At 47.3% G+C, this 17,669-nt stretch overlaps 1 protein-coding gene across 4 annotated transcripts in view; it reads right to left on the bottom strand.

Moving 5' to 3' along the window:
• Positions 1 to 10,769: 10,769 nt before the first annotated feature.
• The window catches only part of ZNF438 (zinc finger protein 438), a 184,738-nt gene continuing 177,838 nt past the window's right edge, over positions 10,770 to 17,669 (bottom strand). For all 4 annotated transcript variants that reach the window (XM_044227203.1, XM_044227201.1, XM_044227202.1 and 1 more), the window contains 2 exons: positions 13,115 to 14,945; positions 10,770 to 11,730 (listed from right to left, as the gene is read on the bottom strand). In XM_044227203.1, coding sequence (XP_044083138.1) covers positions 11,112 to 11,730; positions 13,115 to 14,945 — 2,450 coding nt within the window. In that variant the 3' untranslated portion in view covers positions 10,770 to 11,111. The remainder of the gene's footprint in view (positions 11,731 to 13,114; positions 14,946 to 17,669) is intronic.

Here is a 17,669-nt window from a genome sequence, read left to right as displayed (position 1 = left end):
AGCAAAATTACACAATGTTCGACTCTCTAGCGGAGAGACTCAGGACATTAAAGCTGTTTCTATAAATCGCCTGGGGAATCATTAAAACTAACTTTGAAAATAAGGAGACTTGATCAGTGGCCCCTGTTTGCTAATTTTTTATTTGACAGCTTATCCAAGGATTAGCTCCCGCATTCAATCAGCCAGTTCTGTTGGAAGCCTTCTTCCCCTTCTGATGTTTAATATGGAGGTTCCATTTTCTGCTCCCCAACTGAACTATCCACCCTTCTGTGTACATCAATGTACCAAACTCTCGTGCCTGGTGGCAAGGCTCCCTTGGCAGGTCAAGGGCTGTCCTGATGCTAGAAAAATATACAGAAAGGCCCACCGTGGCCCCTGCCTCTGTGGATTTATCATTTCTCTTCCCTATTTTGCAACTGTTCCCAGGGACTGCCTTTTCACAGCTGGCAGTAGGCACACGGCGCCCGAGGCACTGAGCCCCAGAGACATGACAAGACTGCTTGAGCCATGCCTGAAAAATGCGGCTCGTCTTACGGCCGTAGTGGGAAAAATGCAAGACTTTAATTGGTTCTGACTTCAGAATTCAGATCATAGTTTTCCCTGGAGGTGTGCACTGCAGGAAACAATATTACCAAAGCCAGGTTCTTTCTACACCTTTGAAGTCAATCAAGTTGCAGGATCATTTGTAATGGGAAAACGAAAGAGAGCATTCGAACATTTAATTACAATATTTTGTAATTGTTGAGCGACCGGTGACATTACGAAATGCTCTTGGTGACCAGCTGCACCAGTCTCTGTGTGAGAAAGCAGAAACGCCCAGCAAAAATGAAGTAATTGTAGGCACCTTTTCTTCTCTTCAATCTTTCCTAAAAGGGACCAATTCAAATAGATAATTTGACTCGATTGTTTTTAATTACATTGTAAACATTAAAAAAAAAACAATCTAGGATAAAGGTGAACATGAGTCAGTTGGTAATAAAATTCAGGCTCCAATTCTTCTTGGATGACAGATGAAATGAGTTTAATATATTCTTGCTCCGTGGAAAACACAGAGCATTTAAAACTGCAAACAACTGAATTCAATTAGCAGACCTTGTTCAAAATGGCCTGGAGAACCGGAGGGCCAGGAACTCAAATTATCCACCCATTGTAGAACGGGGAAAGCATCACAGTTCAGGGCTGATATGAATTGGTGAAGAAACAATATAAAATTGGTCCCTGTGTTTTTCCATCCAGCCATATCTGGCAAGCAGATCCACTAAGAGATTCAGCTGTTAATGCTTTCAAGCCCTCACCTTACATAAGCCCTTAATTCATCAGAAAGATATAAAAGGGGAGAAAATACATTCAGTGTTGAAAGATGAACTACTAACTGCATTGCTTTGAAATGCAAGTGAATCCCGGCGGTGAAGTTCAATTCCAAATTTCCCTGCACTAATAAATCACAATCAGCAGTTCCTGGGGGGCCTGTGTGCCCTGCTCCCCACTTCGGGCCTTGACAGTCGCTGGGAGAAACCTGGCCTGGGCCAGCCTGTGATGGTGACGTTTTTGACTTGGGAGAAGGGAACATCCGTCCGGTTTGCAGAAGAGCAAGGCCCTGCCTCGGTGTTCGTGTTTGAGGGAGGTGGCTTCCATGGTGGGGCCGGCCATGAGTGCTCCTGCCCAGGATTGCACACGTGTTTCGTAGCTCTCACTGGTTGGGAGCAGGAGCCCTGGGGGACCCCTGTGTGGCCTACAGGTCCAGCCCTTCCTTTAACTAGCTGTGGATCAAGCTTAGTGGCAGACACAGCACAAGGCCCTCAAGGTCCAGAGAGGGATGATGTGGATAAGGCGACCGGAAGGCATTGTGCCTATATCTAATTTCCAAGAGCCGGACGGTGGTCCAAGAGTGAGGGGCTGGGCCACCCGGGGAGCGAAGTGTCAGGGTACCCGCTGAGCACTGTGCCTCCGCCCTACTGGTCATGACAACCAGGGGCCCAGGGGTTGACGGTTGAAGTCAATCCGACCTCCCATCGGGCCTGCTCCAGGGTGGGTGGAAAGAGGGTAAACACGGGCTCAAAGGTCATCATAAGAAAACTTGAGGGCTGCCTCCCACCTTGGGTCCCTATAAAACGCGGTGTCACTGTTGAGGTGGAGGGCACAGCCTCGTGTGGGTGGCGTGGATGCTCAGCTGGGCTCCTTGGTTCGTGACCATGGGCGAGGGGTCAGGTGAGCCCGGAGGGGGTGAGGTGGCAGAGCCAGGGCAAGGCCAGTGCCCATCACCACAGCAGAGAGCAGGGAGGGCCAGCTGGGGGTGGGAACTCTGGGCAGCTCCAAGGCGGTGATCTCCGAGCCAGAGCCAGAGAGGAGTTGGGTCCATATTCCCTGGCTGGCAGGTACATGGCCAGGCCCATAAACCATGGGGACATGGTGAATCTTGGCTTGAAAGGGGAGAGTGAAGGCACTCTGTGAAGGCTGGGGAGGGGCAAAGGTCCTGTGTGCTGCAGAGTCAACAGACTTCTCAGTGGCTCTTGATCTTTTCTGTGGCTTACTTTCATGGTCTTTTAAAAGAATTGCCCACGTTTTCTCAAGGATGTTGGTGACGAACCTGACAGAAAATACTGCCACCCGGGTCTGGCACTCAGCGGGACATTGGCAGATCTTCGCTAACAATCGGATGCCATTCTGGTCAGTGTGAAAGGTTCCATTCAAACCTCACAGCCTGTTCACGTTCCCGGAGCCTCCTGTGGTCCCTGCAAATAGCATCTCCCAGCCACAGTGCGTCAACAGAGAACAGTTAGCCTGTTTTCCTGAAATATGGTCAAACGCTCTTCCTTCAGGAGAATTAGCTCTTTCTTCTGCCCCCTCCATTGGCTCCACCACCAACCGAAATTCAGCGGCTTCTTCCCCAAGTCCAAAGACTGTGAATGCCAGAGTGTGCTGGAGGTCTCACTGAACCTATTTTAAGTTCCTTGCTGTACTAGAAGGTCTTTCGCTATTTCTGAATGGCTTGACTGCAACCTTGCAGTCCTAAACACTCCTTATCCCTGGAAGAGAGCAAACCTTGGGTCAAAACAGCATGATTTCCTTCCTACCTACCGTCTCAACTTTTTAGCACATTGTTCAGTATTGGGGCTCAGAGCTTTCTTTTCTGGGACTGTCAACAATGAGGCCAATTAGTGTCCATTATAGCAATGGATTTTGTGATGTGGAAATTTTCCCGATTGTAAATGGACTGAAATCCCCAATTAATCCCACAGGACCCAGAAGAGCAGGAGTTTTTTTTGTGAAACTGGTATAAGCTTCCCCTCTTCAACAATAAAGGCCCTTACAGTTACACCAATTATTGCTCTAATTATTATTTTCCATGTAAGACGGCGGACATGTTTGAAGTAGTATTTCAGCGCACTGAGGAAAACCAAAGCAAAGCGAAAACATCCAATCATTGGCTAATCCCTGCCAATCTTCTCTCCTCGTGCTTTTTATTATCAGTGAGAGGGCCAGATTCTCTTCTCCCGTCTGCTCTGTGTGCAAGCGGAAAAGTACAGTCCAGCAGTGGCACCTCCGAGGTATATCCATCTGGCTAAAAGTCCAGAAGCCTTTCCCCAAGCCAGGCTGGCTCTGCAGGCCAGTGACCCCTGGGGCAGGCATGCTGGGGGTGTGCCTCTGCCCTCGAGCATGGGCACTCAGGAGCTGTGTGTTGATTTAGAATATCCCCAGCGGACCGGTGAGTAGTTCCATAAACACTTTTCTCGCAACTTGGGGACAGATTAAAGCTGCTATAAAAAGAGGAACCAGACCTGTTTTCTCCAAGCCAACATACTGAAACTGAAAAAGAGAGACCCCTGAGGAATACACACAGGAGAACGAATTAACTAAGTGTTACCTCTGAATGGTCTGGACCAAGGAACAGCTAAGCAAAAGCACTGGGTCTCTGCCATGAGGTGGGGGGGTGGTAGCCTTTGTTTGCGTCAGTGAGAGACTTGGCCTAATTTCAGAATCTCTCCTTGAAGAGACAATGGGAGAATGAAGATCACTTTGAAGCCCCAGAGGCGTTTTCTTTGACTTTGGTCTACCCTCGTGACCCCATCGTTCTGCAGGCCCGGCAAATGGCAGAAGGTTCTCCAGGAAGTGAGGCTGGGCGGAGGAGAGGGAGTGGTCATATCCCTGTCTTCAGAAAACTGGCCAGCCAGTGTGGGCTTCTTCGCACAGGACAGAAGGGGAGCAGGTGGAAGCTGTGGGTTTGAATGTTATCAGACTTTGCTTCTTGTTCAGTACACGAGATTTCTGCCTCAGCGTTTTATGTGACTTTGGGTGAGAAGTCAGAGATGATTGCAAAATCAACCCAAACCCAAAGAGTCGGTAAATCTAGTCAAGCGAAACTTTGAGAAAGGTTTCAAACCCCAGAGCCCCAGTGAGGCAGCGATGTTTCCCCTTGCCCATTTCTGAAGGGGCGCTCAAGATCCACCAGGACGTTGCTGGAGAGGCACCAAAGGCCTTCCTAGTGGTCCCAGGGTGTCCAAAACGCCCAGCTTTAGTCCTGCATTTGGCCTGAGGCCACCCTTCAAAGGTCTATCAAATGCATCTTTGTGCAGAGAGAGGAGAGTTCCTCATCAAGCCTCTGGCAGCAGGGACCTGAGAAACTGGGGAACAGCCCGGAAAGGCCATGATGGGATAGGGAGGGGTCACAAAGTCTAAAGTTTACAGTGGTGTATTTCAGATTGCATTTTCTTCTTAGTGGGTCATGAAGTCAATTAAGTGTGAAGTAGCCAGCCTCTAAAATCCAAGGGAGAAGAGGACATATCAAAACGCAGTGTGCATTATTACGTACGTTTTCACAAAGTTAGGCTTCGGTCTGGATTGTAGGTATCTGTGTCTCTGTGTGTGTATAATCATGTGCGTACTGGGTCGACAAGATGTCTCTGTCACCATGGCTCATTGTCTATGCAGTAATATTAGGCAGCAAGGGTGCAGCTGGGGAAATGTGCGTGGGCCCCAAAGCTGAGGGGTGATGTGAATTTTCCTTCCTTCATGATTTGGCTGAGGCCTTCCTGAAAGAGCTACCACTTAATCTGGTAAAGCCATTTTTTTCAACTAAAAAAACAAAATGCAGCAAAACATTTCAATAGGGCAAAAGTGGGTCCCTCCTTCACATCTCCCAGTACTCCTTTCCTGAAATGACCCACTGGAAATGTTCTGTGCATACATAGGCATCTATAATACATTTATCCCTTCTCCTTCTCCCTTTCCTCCTCTGTTTAAAAAGCAAAGGAGAGTGGGGTGCCTGGGTGGCTCAGTGGGTTAAGCCTCTGCCTTCCGCTCAGGTCATGGTCTCAGGGTCCTGGGACTGAGCCCCACATCGGGCTCTCTGCTCAGCAGGGAGCCTGCTTCCCTTCCTCTCTCTCTCTGCCTGCCTCTCTGCCTACTTGTGATCTCTGTCAAATAAATAAATAAAATCTTAAAAAAAAAAAAAAAAAGCAAACGAGCACACTATACATTGTTCTGGAGCTTGCTGCTGCCTTCACACATGACAGTCCAGCTCACAAAGAGCTACTTCAGTGTCCTACGCTCTAGCGCGGTGTTCCATTACATGGTATGCGGTAGCTTTTTTTAAAACCAGAATGGATGGACACATAAATTGCGTAAGTTTTCCACGCATTATCACCTGCGCTGCCGTGACCTTCCTCACACATCCATCTGCGCACATGCGCATTGATATCTTGAGGACATAGTGCCGGGAGCCCGGGAATCCTGGATCCAAGAGGTTGGTGCGGTTTCGATTCTGCTATGTGTCTGATTTCATTCGCCCCACTGTGACTGTACCTGAATATTACTGGCACTTGGCTGTGGGGGACACTAGATCCAGGAGCGCCGGTACCTTGAGAGTGCCCCCTTGGGGATTTTTTTTTTTTTTTTAAAGATTTTATTTATTTATTTGACAGAGAGAAATCACAAGTAGGCAGAGAGGCAGGCAGAGAGAGAGGGGGAAGCAGGCTCCCCGCTGAGCAGAGAGCCCGACGCGGGACTCGATCCCAGGACTCTGAGATCATGACCTGAGCCGAAGGCAGCGGCGTAACCCACTGAGCCACCCAGGCGCCCCCCCCCTTGGGGATTTTCATCATCAAAAAACTCCTCCCACCGCATCCTGACATAGGACTACTGCCCTCTTGCTCCCCCAACCCCACCCTTTAGTTCAAGAAAGAATAAACACCATTCAAAAGACTTCGTTGTCTTGGATATTTTAACTTTCTTTGGGTGTAACTATGGTTCAAAAGGCTTGGCTCCATGAATGTCTGATGAAAAACTGAACTGTGCTTTAATTCGGATTACACTAGGAAAAGGCAGTGTTTTAGTGACCTAAGAACATATTCTTAAATATTGCTTCCAGATATAGCCAGAGCTCCGGGACGGTTATGCACTCATATGTTTGAGCCACCTGGATCTCGTCCATGGCCACATTTTTTTACTCAGATCTGCATTGCAACTCAGGCAGTAGTCAGGTCAGGTTCATTGCTGTTTCTGCAAAAGCCTCTAGAAGATGGGGTGGTCTCTTTACATCTCCAGAGTTGGAGATTAAATTCATATTTAATGATAGAAGGTGAAAGCTTTCATTTATTTATTTATTTATTTATTTTGGAGTAGTGCTTAGTGGCTGTTTGACTTATCAGAAATGATCTATCATGTTAATTGCTTGCGATTTTGATTTTGGAGCCTACCGAAAGAGACGCTATGTAGACTTCCTATTCTAGGTGAAGTCTTTGCTGCTAAGCTAACCCAGGCGTGAGGAGCAGTTCTGAAGATGGGAACAAGTTTCATATAAACGAAACCCTGATGAGCTTCACATCAAAATTAGAACAGATCATCTTTATTTCTCTTTAGCTGTCCCATTTGGTTTCCTTCCACAGATAGCGATTTTTTTTTTCTAGGCTTAGGCAACATGTTGAAACGTTTTCACACTTTGGAGTATGGAAAATGTGATGTACCGCTAAGCTAATGTCTGCATACTGAAACCAAACTTTAAAATATGCTCACAAAACCGTGGCTGTAGTTTTATGATGGGGATGACCATGACCATGACCAAACAGGAGATACAATAAACATTTCACCTCAAAAGGAACATTCCTGGAGAGGTGGATATAGTTAAAATAGCTATTGGATTGCACCACAAGCCTAGATAAGCTGCTGATGGTCTAATGTCGGGCAAGTCAGTATATAGTTGAAGCTAAAAGCCTGTTCCATTAAACCCCAGTTCATCTCTACCGGGGCACTGTTTCTCAGGAGCTCAGCGAAAAGAGGAGACTCCATAAAATATGTACCTAACAAAGCATGTCAGCAGCTTGAATGGGGCAAACAGTCCAGATCTGAGAATTCTAATAAATAAATGAAGTTGAGCATTTATTGCCAACAATCCTGTCACTGGGGCCACAGAAAGCTGGAGCCGTGCAGCTGGGAGGCAGGAGTGTGGAGCCAGAGAAGGTAATGGAACGCACCCAGGTTTGATTATTTATGGCGTGCTGATGAAGAGACAACTTTCCATATGAGGAACAGCTTAACGGAGGAACCGTCAAACTAAACCAGGAAGAGGTCCAGAGAAAGAGAGCGAAACAAAAGAGGACATGAATAAAAATGACAGCTAATAAAACAATACAAATCTAAAATGCTGTAACTTTCAGAAATAATTTAGGGCCAAAAGAAAAGAAAAAAGTCTCGTTTTGCTGGCTCTGGGACAATTTTCCAAGAGGCAAAGACATTAAGCAAAATGAGCGTGCTGAATTTAAGACCAGATTTGCCTCTAATACTCTCCTTGCTATGAGTTTGGTTGCTGCTAAAGCTGGCTTTATTCATGAAAAGGCAAGTGGCAGTTCTGTTGGTATTTAGCTAATGTATCTATTTTTTTCAACAAATATTGATTGTACATTATTCCAATGTCACGTGCTGGATTCTTTGGGGTTACATGCTGAACAGACACAATCCCTGCCTTCAAGAGGCTCGTGGTCTGGCATTGGAAGTGGACAAGACCATTGTCAAGTTCAAGAAACTGCTGGTACCACCTAAATCAGGACCGGGGGCGGGGGGAGATTGGGGGGCGGTAGCCCCAGGGAGACATACGAGGCCCAAAGTAGAGCCTGGAATGAAAATAATTCCATGAATTCTGCTTTCTGTATCGATTAAGTAAACCCTTGGCGAGCCTCCATGCAATCCAGGTCCTGGTTTGATTACTGAAAAATGAAAATACCCATTTTGTGCAAATATGTGTATTTCTATAGTTCTGAGTTTTCATTTTTGAATTCTGGACCTGAGGCCTACCTGAGTTGTTTGACATGGTCTTTCTATGGTGCAACATACCTCTTCTCCAAGGCTGGCTAGAAGCCTAGTATCGGCCCCTGGTTCCTAGGCCCAAGTGTGCCAGATACTTCCTTTGGGTCTCCTTGGGCCTTCACCGCAGGAGCATCCTTTCCATTCTACAGGTGAGGAAATGGAGCCTTGGACAGGTCGCCCTCTCATGGTCACATGGAGGGAACAGCACATTTCTATCCCTCCCTGCCTTTGGGTCAAGGATGTGGGTTGGGACTGTGCCAATAACATGTCTGTGCCCAAAGAAGGCTTATCAGTGAAGAGGGGTGCCTGGGTGGCTCAGTGGGTTAATCCTCTGCCTTCAGCTCATGTCATGATCTCAGGGTCCTGGGATCGAGGCCCATATCGGGCTCTCTGCATAGCAGGGAGTCTGCTTCCCCCCGCCTCTCTCTGCCTGCCTCTCTGCCTACTTGTGATCTCTCTCTCTCTGTTACATGAAGAAATAAAAAATCTTAAAAAAAAAAAAAAAAAAAAAAAAAAAAGAAGGCTTATCAGTGAAGATCCACTGGGCCATCAAAATGAGCCATTCCCCGAGTCACTTTAGCTGGAGGGCTCCTTTTTCTTCCTGGCCCTCCCCGTCCCCACACCATCAGTAGGAGTCCTTCGCCATGCTACTCTTGCTGAAGAAGGGCTAGTCTTAAGGGCCAGAATCCCCTTATCTTAGGTGGCATTGGGGCCATTCCCACTAAATGTATGGGAGTGTCTCTAGAAGCTAAGAACTAGAACATTCTATTCCAAGTGAACTCACACGCATAGGCATCCAATGGGGTCCCTCTGCACTGCACACTTCCTCTCCTAACAAGAGTCTTCTTAAAGATGAGTGCCAACCCCCCCAAACCTAGGGTTTGGGGCCTTGCTGAGACAGGGATCCAGCCAGGCATGAGCTGGTCACACTTCTCTATCCAGGCTGGTGCCCCATTCCTAAATCTCTTCTTTTTAGAGGTCAACTACACCCTCAGTGTTGTGCCCTTGCTGTAAGAATCTGTGGTTAAACACTGGCCCTAGGCGGGTGTTACCACAACCTTGGGGACTCAGACTTTCCTTTCCATGCTGGATGGGTGTCTCCTGTCCCCACCCCTCTGCTTCATTCATACTTCATTCATACCCACTCCTCTGCCTTAGCCAACTGACCTGTATTTCAGAAATGCTGCTTAATACCTGAGCACCAAGGAGTCTGAATTCGAGTTGGAATCCACCTTTCATGGTCTGAATTCAAGTAGGATTTTCAGTTGACCTCCTTATTAAGTGTCTCCAGACCCATCTTCCCCAAACAAACTGGGTGCTGCACTGAATGGCAAAGCGGTTTCATTACTAACCCTGTTCTCCAAGTATCAAACAGTGAAGGTCTCATAGGATCCCTTTCAAACTGGGTAGAGCCCGATCAATCAGTAAACTATGGCAAAATCTTCCAGAGGTTTCCACCCTTACCCCTTTTCTCAAATTTATAGAACAATTAGCAAAAACGCAAGAGGTGAGTTTTACCTTTCTGGATGATTCGAGCCAAATCCTGCTTATGAACATTTGCTTTAAAAATGAGACATCAAAAACAGATGACTTAAGATCCACAAGCTTATCAATTCTAATTCAGTTTCTCCTGCTTAGGCAACTTCCTGCAGCATGGAAAAATGGGCCACATGCACGGTACCTCTGCCCATAGGCTGAAATTCCAGTTGGCCAGCCGCTCACACTCCCCCGTTCTAAGAAAATGATTCTGCAGCCAAGGATGGCCCAGAGCTCCAAATGGCAACTTTTCTGATGAGAGGTCACTTCCCAGGAATTTAAGAGGCAACCATTTACTCTTTGACTTTCAAAGTGAACCCTGGGCTTGAAAGGCACAGAGGCTTGGAGAGCCAATGAGCTAGGGACAACCCTGTGAAGTTCCTTGTGGGGGAGGGCAAGCTCTTCAGACACCTCAACATCTGGACTGCACACCTAGTGCACTTTCCAGGTTGTAAATTTCCTGGCCTGAAAGACTATTTGAAAAGAACTTTTAACCAAAAAAGTGGTTTTTTATTAGCTGAAGTACTAAAAAAGTTTTGATTACTTTGATATGGAACACTACAGTTGTAAGGCTTAGCCAACATCTGATCTTCAAGGCAACATACGTTTAAGAAAACAGCAAAATTAAAAAAAAAAAAAAAAAAGAAAAAAAACAACCTGAGTCCTGGAAACATGGATTTTCAATTACAGTAGACGCGAACCTTATTAAATGTACTGCCCTATAGCCTCTCCTACTACCCCAGCAAATCTGATAAATATCAACACTGTACTACACTTGAGACTGAACTGGTTTTGCCACCTGGAAACGTATCCCATTTGTCGGTCTACTTAAACAGAAACCAGCTGAACCAAATGACATATGCACACATTCAGAAACACCGCAAACTGTATTTGAAAAAAACATCTCTCATCTTTTACATTTCAATCTCCAAATTTTCATCTTTTTATTCATTCTCAAATAAAGTCTAGGACATTAACAGTTAGTACATAGAATTTTGGGATAAAACTGAATGTAGTTAGAAAAATATACATCAAGGGTTTGTGTGCATGTGTATGTGTGTATATATATAAATATATATATATATACATACATATATATATATTTACTTATTTCATAAGAAAATAAAACTATGTACAAAATCACTTGTGCTCATTCATGCTAATCCTAACTTGTTTGACTTTTATAATGAAGCACCACCCCAGGAACACAAAGCTTTGAGAGAAAGAGAAAGCCAGTGAGCAACACTCTCGTTAACCCCCTTTCCCACCCCAGTATTTCATTGTTCAGGTTTGTCGGAAAGTCCGTTCACTCCCTGGTGGCAGAGCGAGTGTAAGATGGTCCACAGCTTGGAAGGGTTCTCACAATTGTGTTGCTGCTCCCAGTGCAGGAGGAGTTCTTCCTTCCTTGGCAATGTCTGTGTGCACAGGATGCAGTTCAAGCCTGAGTGGGACCGAAGCAGGGGGCCGTGGGGGTTGGGACCCGCAGGGGCCCAGGGGGCCACACCTGCCTCGCTGGGTCCTGCCTGGGCTCCTTCAGCCTTTCTGAGGATTTCCATATCCTTCTGGGGATAAAGGCAGAGCTGCCGTTTCAGTTTGGGAAATGCGGGGAACTCCTCCTCAGGGGGACCGTGCTTGTGAAGCAGCTTTCTTCTCTCAGGATGCTGTTTCCAGAAGGGAGCAGCGTATTTCATCAGCTCCTCCTGAGTGCCTCTGCTTCCTGGTAGGATCTCCTCTTGCAGCCGGCCCTGAATTTCCTCTCCGTGGACGTAAAGTAAGTGAAACTTGATTTCGGCAAAAGACTGGGCAATGATCTGACAGCGGCCACATTTGATCTGTAACTTGACTTCATCTGCCTGGGTAAGGAGGAGGTCCTCTTCCAGGCTTGACTTGTTTTCCCTGGAAAGGGGGAAAAATAGCCAACAGAAGATTTCACGAAAAGCACCCCTGGAGCTTTTCCTCTCAGACGCTCGCCTTTGGGGATCCAGAACACGCCCGCTGAGGTGAAGTTCCAGGAATGGGGGGAACAGCACCCAGGAAGCAGAGGCCGCGGGGAATACCGGCCGTCACTCCTGCTTGGGGCCACCTGGTTCTCAAGCTCCCAGCATTCACTGAAGGAGGGGGTGTTTCCTATCCTGTCTTTCTCTCCCAGAGGGGCTAATGGCTCTTTGGTGACCAATGAGGTGTCATCGACTCAAGAGGCAGGTAGCATCAAGTGAAGCCTGGCAGGGACCCCGTTGGTTCAGCCATACTGTTGCCCTTCCTCACTAACCTTGAGCGTGCAAAGCAGTTTGGACATTTTACCTAAAAATCAAATTGTACCATAGAAGACTATGAAGAAGGTGGGGTTTCGTGAGGGAGTCCTCTATGTGCATTAATGGAAGGCCTAGATGTCCCCAAGTGGACAGGAATGCCCGAAGAAAAGCAGAGAAACTATAGAAAAGGCGGGAAGAAACAGGCTAGATGGAAGATTCTAACAAATGTAACAGAGGAAGACACAACTGGATAGAAAGTATCTGGAACAATTAGGACAATTAAGAATGATGAGGGGCAGAGCATCTAAGGTTAGAAAATGTTTAATTTTCCAGGTGCAATGAGAATGGATTTCAGTGAAACTCCCCCCGTCACCCAGTGGAAAGTGGGCAAACGGAGGGGGACCACCTGGCGTAGCCACTGCTCGTAGACCTGAGGCCAGACTGTGGAACTCCATGGCTTACTGCTGGTTCCTAAAGCCCAGAGCCAGACCTGCACAGGACAGCAGTGTGACATGGGAAACGTTAATCAGGCCTGACAGGAAAAACTGGGCCAACGTCGCGGGCTGGGTCTGGGCACCTGAGGCTGTGGTCAGCGTGGGGCATGCGGAGTCCCCACCATGGGTCAGATTGTATTCCGGGGCAAAGGACAATGTTTAGATGTAAATTCTGTGGCCAGGTTTGGGGAAAATTAGTGTGCAGAAAGCACCAGAAACCACAGGCAGCCCCTTACGGATTCCTGTCTCAGAGGCCAAAATCCTCCCTCACTCTGCTGTCGCCGGCAGAGCCCGACCTGGCCCGTGCGCCCTGCCCTCCGGGGCGAGCGTAATGGGCCACGGCACAGCTCGCAAACCCGAGAGAGACGAGACCACTCTTTACAGAACGGAAGGAAGAGGCAGCTCCCTGTCGAGATCTTAATCTGGGGGATGTTTTTATGAAGTCACCTTTCTGAATGCGAAATCCCGCTCTGTTCTCCAAACCCAAACCGAGCCCCCTCCCCCGCTCCATGCCTGCATCCGAGGGTCACTCACCTCTCCTCGGATCCCTCAGTTCCTCGTACACCCAGGCCTCTGTTCCTCGGCGAGTCCCCCGGCTGCCTCTCTCCGGGGGAGGGCTCCGTGCTGATGACCACCCGGTGCACTTCTTTCAGGTGGCCGAAGTAGACTCTGACGTGACCGAACACCTTGGCACAGAACTCACAGCACATGAGTTTCTTCAGACGGTTCTCGCCGTGCTGGAGCCTCATGTGTGCACTCAGGCTGCCCAAGCGCACGTACGCCTTGCAGCACAGGCGACAGCTGTATGGCCGTCTGTTCGTGTGTGTGTTCATATGGTCTCGGAGGTGCTGCTTGAACTGGAAGTGGTGGTCGCACACGTGGCACCTGTGCCAGGGCTTCTTGAGGCTGGGGAAGCCATTCCGCACTGTGGAGTTGGGCTTTGGGGACACGCCACCGTCCTGCTTCCAGCCCAGGTACTTAGGAGTGAGTGGATTACTGAACAAAACGTCCTGTCCCAGGCTGCCGGGGGCGTGGGGCTGAAGCACGCCTGCCGGAGAAGCCAGGGGAGCCAGGGCAGGCACCATGATCACCGGCTTCGGCATAATGCTGCGGTATTTCTTCAGAGCCCCGGGTTTTTGGTCCCTGGATTCCTGGGGATCGGTTTTCACTCTTTCTTTACTATCTTTACACTTATTAATGAGACACTTCCTCCTTTTCCCCTGAAATGCCAACATTTCCTCTGATACCTTTCGTTTCCGTACTCTTCTCTTCGCTGCCCCGCTGTTCAGTTTGGCTTTGTGGCCTAGATCCAGTCTGGTGGCGGGACAAAAAGTGCTCTCACAGGGATTCTGCTTTGACGACTGTGGAGCAGGTGCCTTGCCAACTGTTTTGGTGGCTGCATGAAAGCCCTCTGTGATGGAAGCTGTCTGATCACAGACGGCCCTGAGCCCGGGCAGAGAACTGTTTGCTGTGTTAATATCCGACGGACCTTTGCACACCTCCGCTGTTTTCATCCGGGCATAGGGGAGGATTGGCAGTTTACCTCTGGGGACTGGAGAGATCAGCTGAACCGTGCTGCCAAAAACAGCAGGTGATAAAATGGTCATGGCTTTTGCAAGATCATCTTGTTCTTTTAGCTTTTCACCAGCAATGGAAGAAGCCTTACTGCAGGTTTTCTTGGTCACCAACTTAGCTTTGCCTGAAGGCTTTGCGAGATCCTGCTTGCCAGAGAGCTCCTCTGGTGTCGACGATGGTGGGGTGGCAGGAGGGCTCGTATCTCCACGGTCACTGGTCACCAGAGGTGGAGAGTCCCCGGGGCCACCTTGGTCGGTTGGTGCCACTGTGCTAATGCCGGCTGGGGCTTGGTCTCGTGACGGCACTTGCTCCAACAGACCAGCTTTGTGCGGGGGTTCGGGATGGTCAAGCGGGGAGGGGGACGCATGGGTTTGGGCAGGAGGGATGCCAGCACCAGTCTCAGAGGAGCTCTGAATGGGTTTCTTTCTTGATCCTTTGTTATTTCTTGGAGGTTGGTATCGAGGAATAGGCAGTTTAATGTTTTCAGGCAGCGGTAATCTGGGCTTCTGGATTGACTGAGCTGAGGCAACGTGTGGCAGAGCAACGAGAGAAAACGTCCCTTCCTGTCCAGCAACCTGCATCAGGGCATAATTCTGGGCAGGCACTCCCAGTGGCTTGGCGTTGATGGAGGGTCCTGGATTCACCTGATCAGACAGTGATGGGGAATGACACGATAGCACTCTGGATGTTAGGACCTTGGGCACAATTTTTGGTGCAATGGTCCTAAACTGACTTTTATTCTGTAAACCTTTCCCACTCTGAATCGGTCCGGAAGAGATGTGTGATTCGCCTGCAATGACAGTACAATATAAAAAGTCACCCTAGTGTCGCTGTCCTCCTGTGGAGAGTTTATTTACCTGCAGTAAGCTCTCAGACCCTCTGTGACCCTTCTGGGCAAACTCCTGTGTTTCTCAAGACCCAGACCTAAAATCAACTCTTCCACACCTTCCCAGGGGCTGATTAGTCTCTGCTGTGGTTCCACAGCCCCCAGAATACCACTGACCACGTTCCATGATAATTTATCTCTTTGTATATCCCTACTACTCAACACAGAGCTTCTCAAGAGCTGGCCTCTGTCTTTCCCAAACTGTATTCCAAAAGTTCACCTTCTCTATGTACCTAGTTCTCGTTCCTGATCTCCCTTCCTGACCTCCCGAGCCATGAAGACTCTCCTCTGGTATGTTCTGCTGTGTATTTCATTTATTTTATGGACACGTCTTATTCTCCTTATTAAGCTTTGAGAAAGGAAAGCTTATGTTTAATTCATATCCATATTTCCCTATCTTCCCTATCCCTATTTTACCCCATCTTCAGTGTGAAACAAACGTGTCTTACATCAAGCTTGCTTCTCTCTCACTTTCAGGACACACCATTTGACCCACTGGCAGTGGACTGTTTGCACAGCAGAGGAATTCCTGACTGAATGCTAGCTTTGTTGCCCTTCCCCAGGTGACTTGTGAATTTCTTCTCACACCTTTCAAACTGTTTACGCGTGCTTTTGCAATTAAATCACCAGCACGAAAAAGGCTGATGTGACACCTTAAAAAATGTTGAAGGAAAACAAAATGATACAAAATGATAAGATATGGAGACAACATAAAAAAATACATGAATCACATAAAAAGCACCTGCTGGGACACTAATAGGAATACTTTTAAGTTTTAACAATAACACTTACTACTCCTGGGATTTATTAGGTTAATGGAAGACCAATTACAACTTATAAGCCAAGAGAATATTAAGGCTACATTTCAGTGCACCACTTCTAAGAACTGAATCATCTTTTTTTTTATTCCCCCGAGACCTCAAGGTCATCAGGCCTGGCTGTGGAAAAGCTCCCCTTTCCTAGGTGCCTCACTTTAGCCAAACTTCACTCCTGCTCACGCTTATGGGGTACCCACGCCACCCTAGGGACTGGCTATGACAGGCCCACATCTCCTTTCTGAAACCTTTGGGGCCAGATGTATTTTGTGACTTACACTTAAATTTTAGGGAAGTAATAAGATGCATAAACCAAATGTATGGAAACACCCAGTAGGGACTGCAGAGCACCCAAATTAAACCTCTTGCCATTTCCCTAGTAAAACAGATGAGTAGTCACAAAACACTGGGACAACTGAAGATTTTTAAAATAGTCTCACTCGGTTCAGGTTTTGCCTCTGATCAAGTTTTGGTTCCCAGCTATTGATGAGATTTTGTTTTCTGTGCTTTTGAGATTTCGAAGTTGTGGATGAAGGATCCAAGGGCAGATTGGGGGATACCAAGGACACAAAGATGAACGACACAATCTCTGCCTTCAGAAGCTGATAATTAAAACATTGTTGGGGCACCTGGGTGGCTCAGTTGGTTAAAGCCCCTGCCTTTGGCTCCAGCCCTGATCCCAGGGTCCTGGGATGGAGCCCCTCATCGGGCTCTCTGCTCAGCGGGGAGCCTGCTTCCCCTACCTCTCTGCCTGCCTCTCTGCCTGTTTGTGATCTCTCTCTCTCAAATACATAAATAAAATCTTAAAAATTAAAAAAAAAAGGCCTAGATTTTAATGTCTACAGTTACCAAAACTAACAATTTTAGCAGAAAGCTGTTTCTTTTGGCAAAAATGACACTCCTCATATTTAAGTAGCGCAGTAGGAATAAGGGTGAAATGTATACTGACCAACTTGTTTTAGAAAGTAATCACTCTCTGGTGATGAAAAAGTATGTTAAAAACACATTTCATGTGGCAGCTTGCATTAGAGTAAGAAGAAAAAGAGAAGCACGATGGTTTGGAAAAACTCAGGTTGGGATAACTGTGTGATCTGCTGAGATCCTTCTCAGCTTTGTTTCCATAAAGTTCATGGGTAAATAAACAAGCCGATCACCTCACAACAGTCTCCCAAATGGGTCTGCCACATTGGCTTCTTCCTGAATACTTTGATTTATTTTCTGGTTCTATATTTATGGCTTTTAAATTTAAATGTCTTTCATTTTAAGCTTTATCTTCTCATGTTTGTGGAAGAAGTACAGAAATAAGTTGTAAAGAAGTATGTTAAATCAGGATTGAATTTACAAAAAGCTTATTGAAAGCTCTCATTTGCTTAAAGACAAGGCTTATTAAATAATTACGTTAGTGGTAATAATGGCCTTGGCATCTACACAACAAATTGAAGAGGGAGGAAGAGGAGAGAAAACATGGGGTCGTTCAGATCTGCTTCATACTTGCAACTGACTAAGCACAGAAGAAGTGGAAGAAAGGCTACTCTGTTCTTCATCAGTCATAAATCCTCTTGAATAACATGTGACAATACTACATCACAGAACAAGACATATTACCTCACTCCTTTGCTAAAAACTGTCCAATGGCTCTTCATCTCAGAGCCCGAGCCAAAGTCCTTGCCATGGCGTGAAGGCCTTATGGCATGGGAACCTCTCTGACTTCCTCTGTTCACTACCCTCCAGCCATGGTGGCCTCTTTGCTGTTCCTTCCAGGTGCCACATATCTGCTTCCTTAGCCTTTGCATTTGCTCTGCTCACTGCCAGG

This window comes from Neovison vison, chromosome 12, assembly GCF_020171115.1.
Source record: "Neovison vison isolate M4711 chromosome 12, ASM_NN_V1, whole genome shotgun sequence".
Taxonomy (NCBI): Eukaryota; Metazoa; Chordata; class Mammalia; order Carnivora; family Mustelidae; genus Neogale; species Neogale vison.
This window is presented reverse-complemented; position numbering and strand designations above follow the sequence as displayed.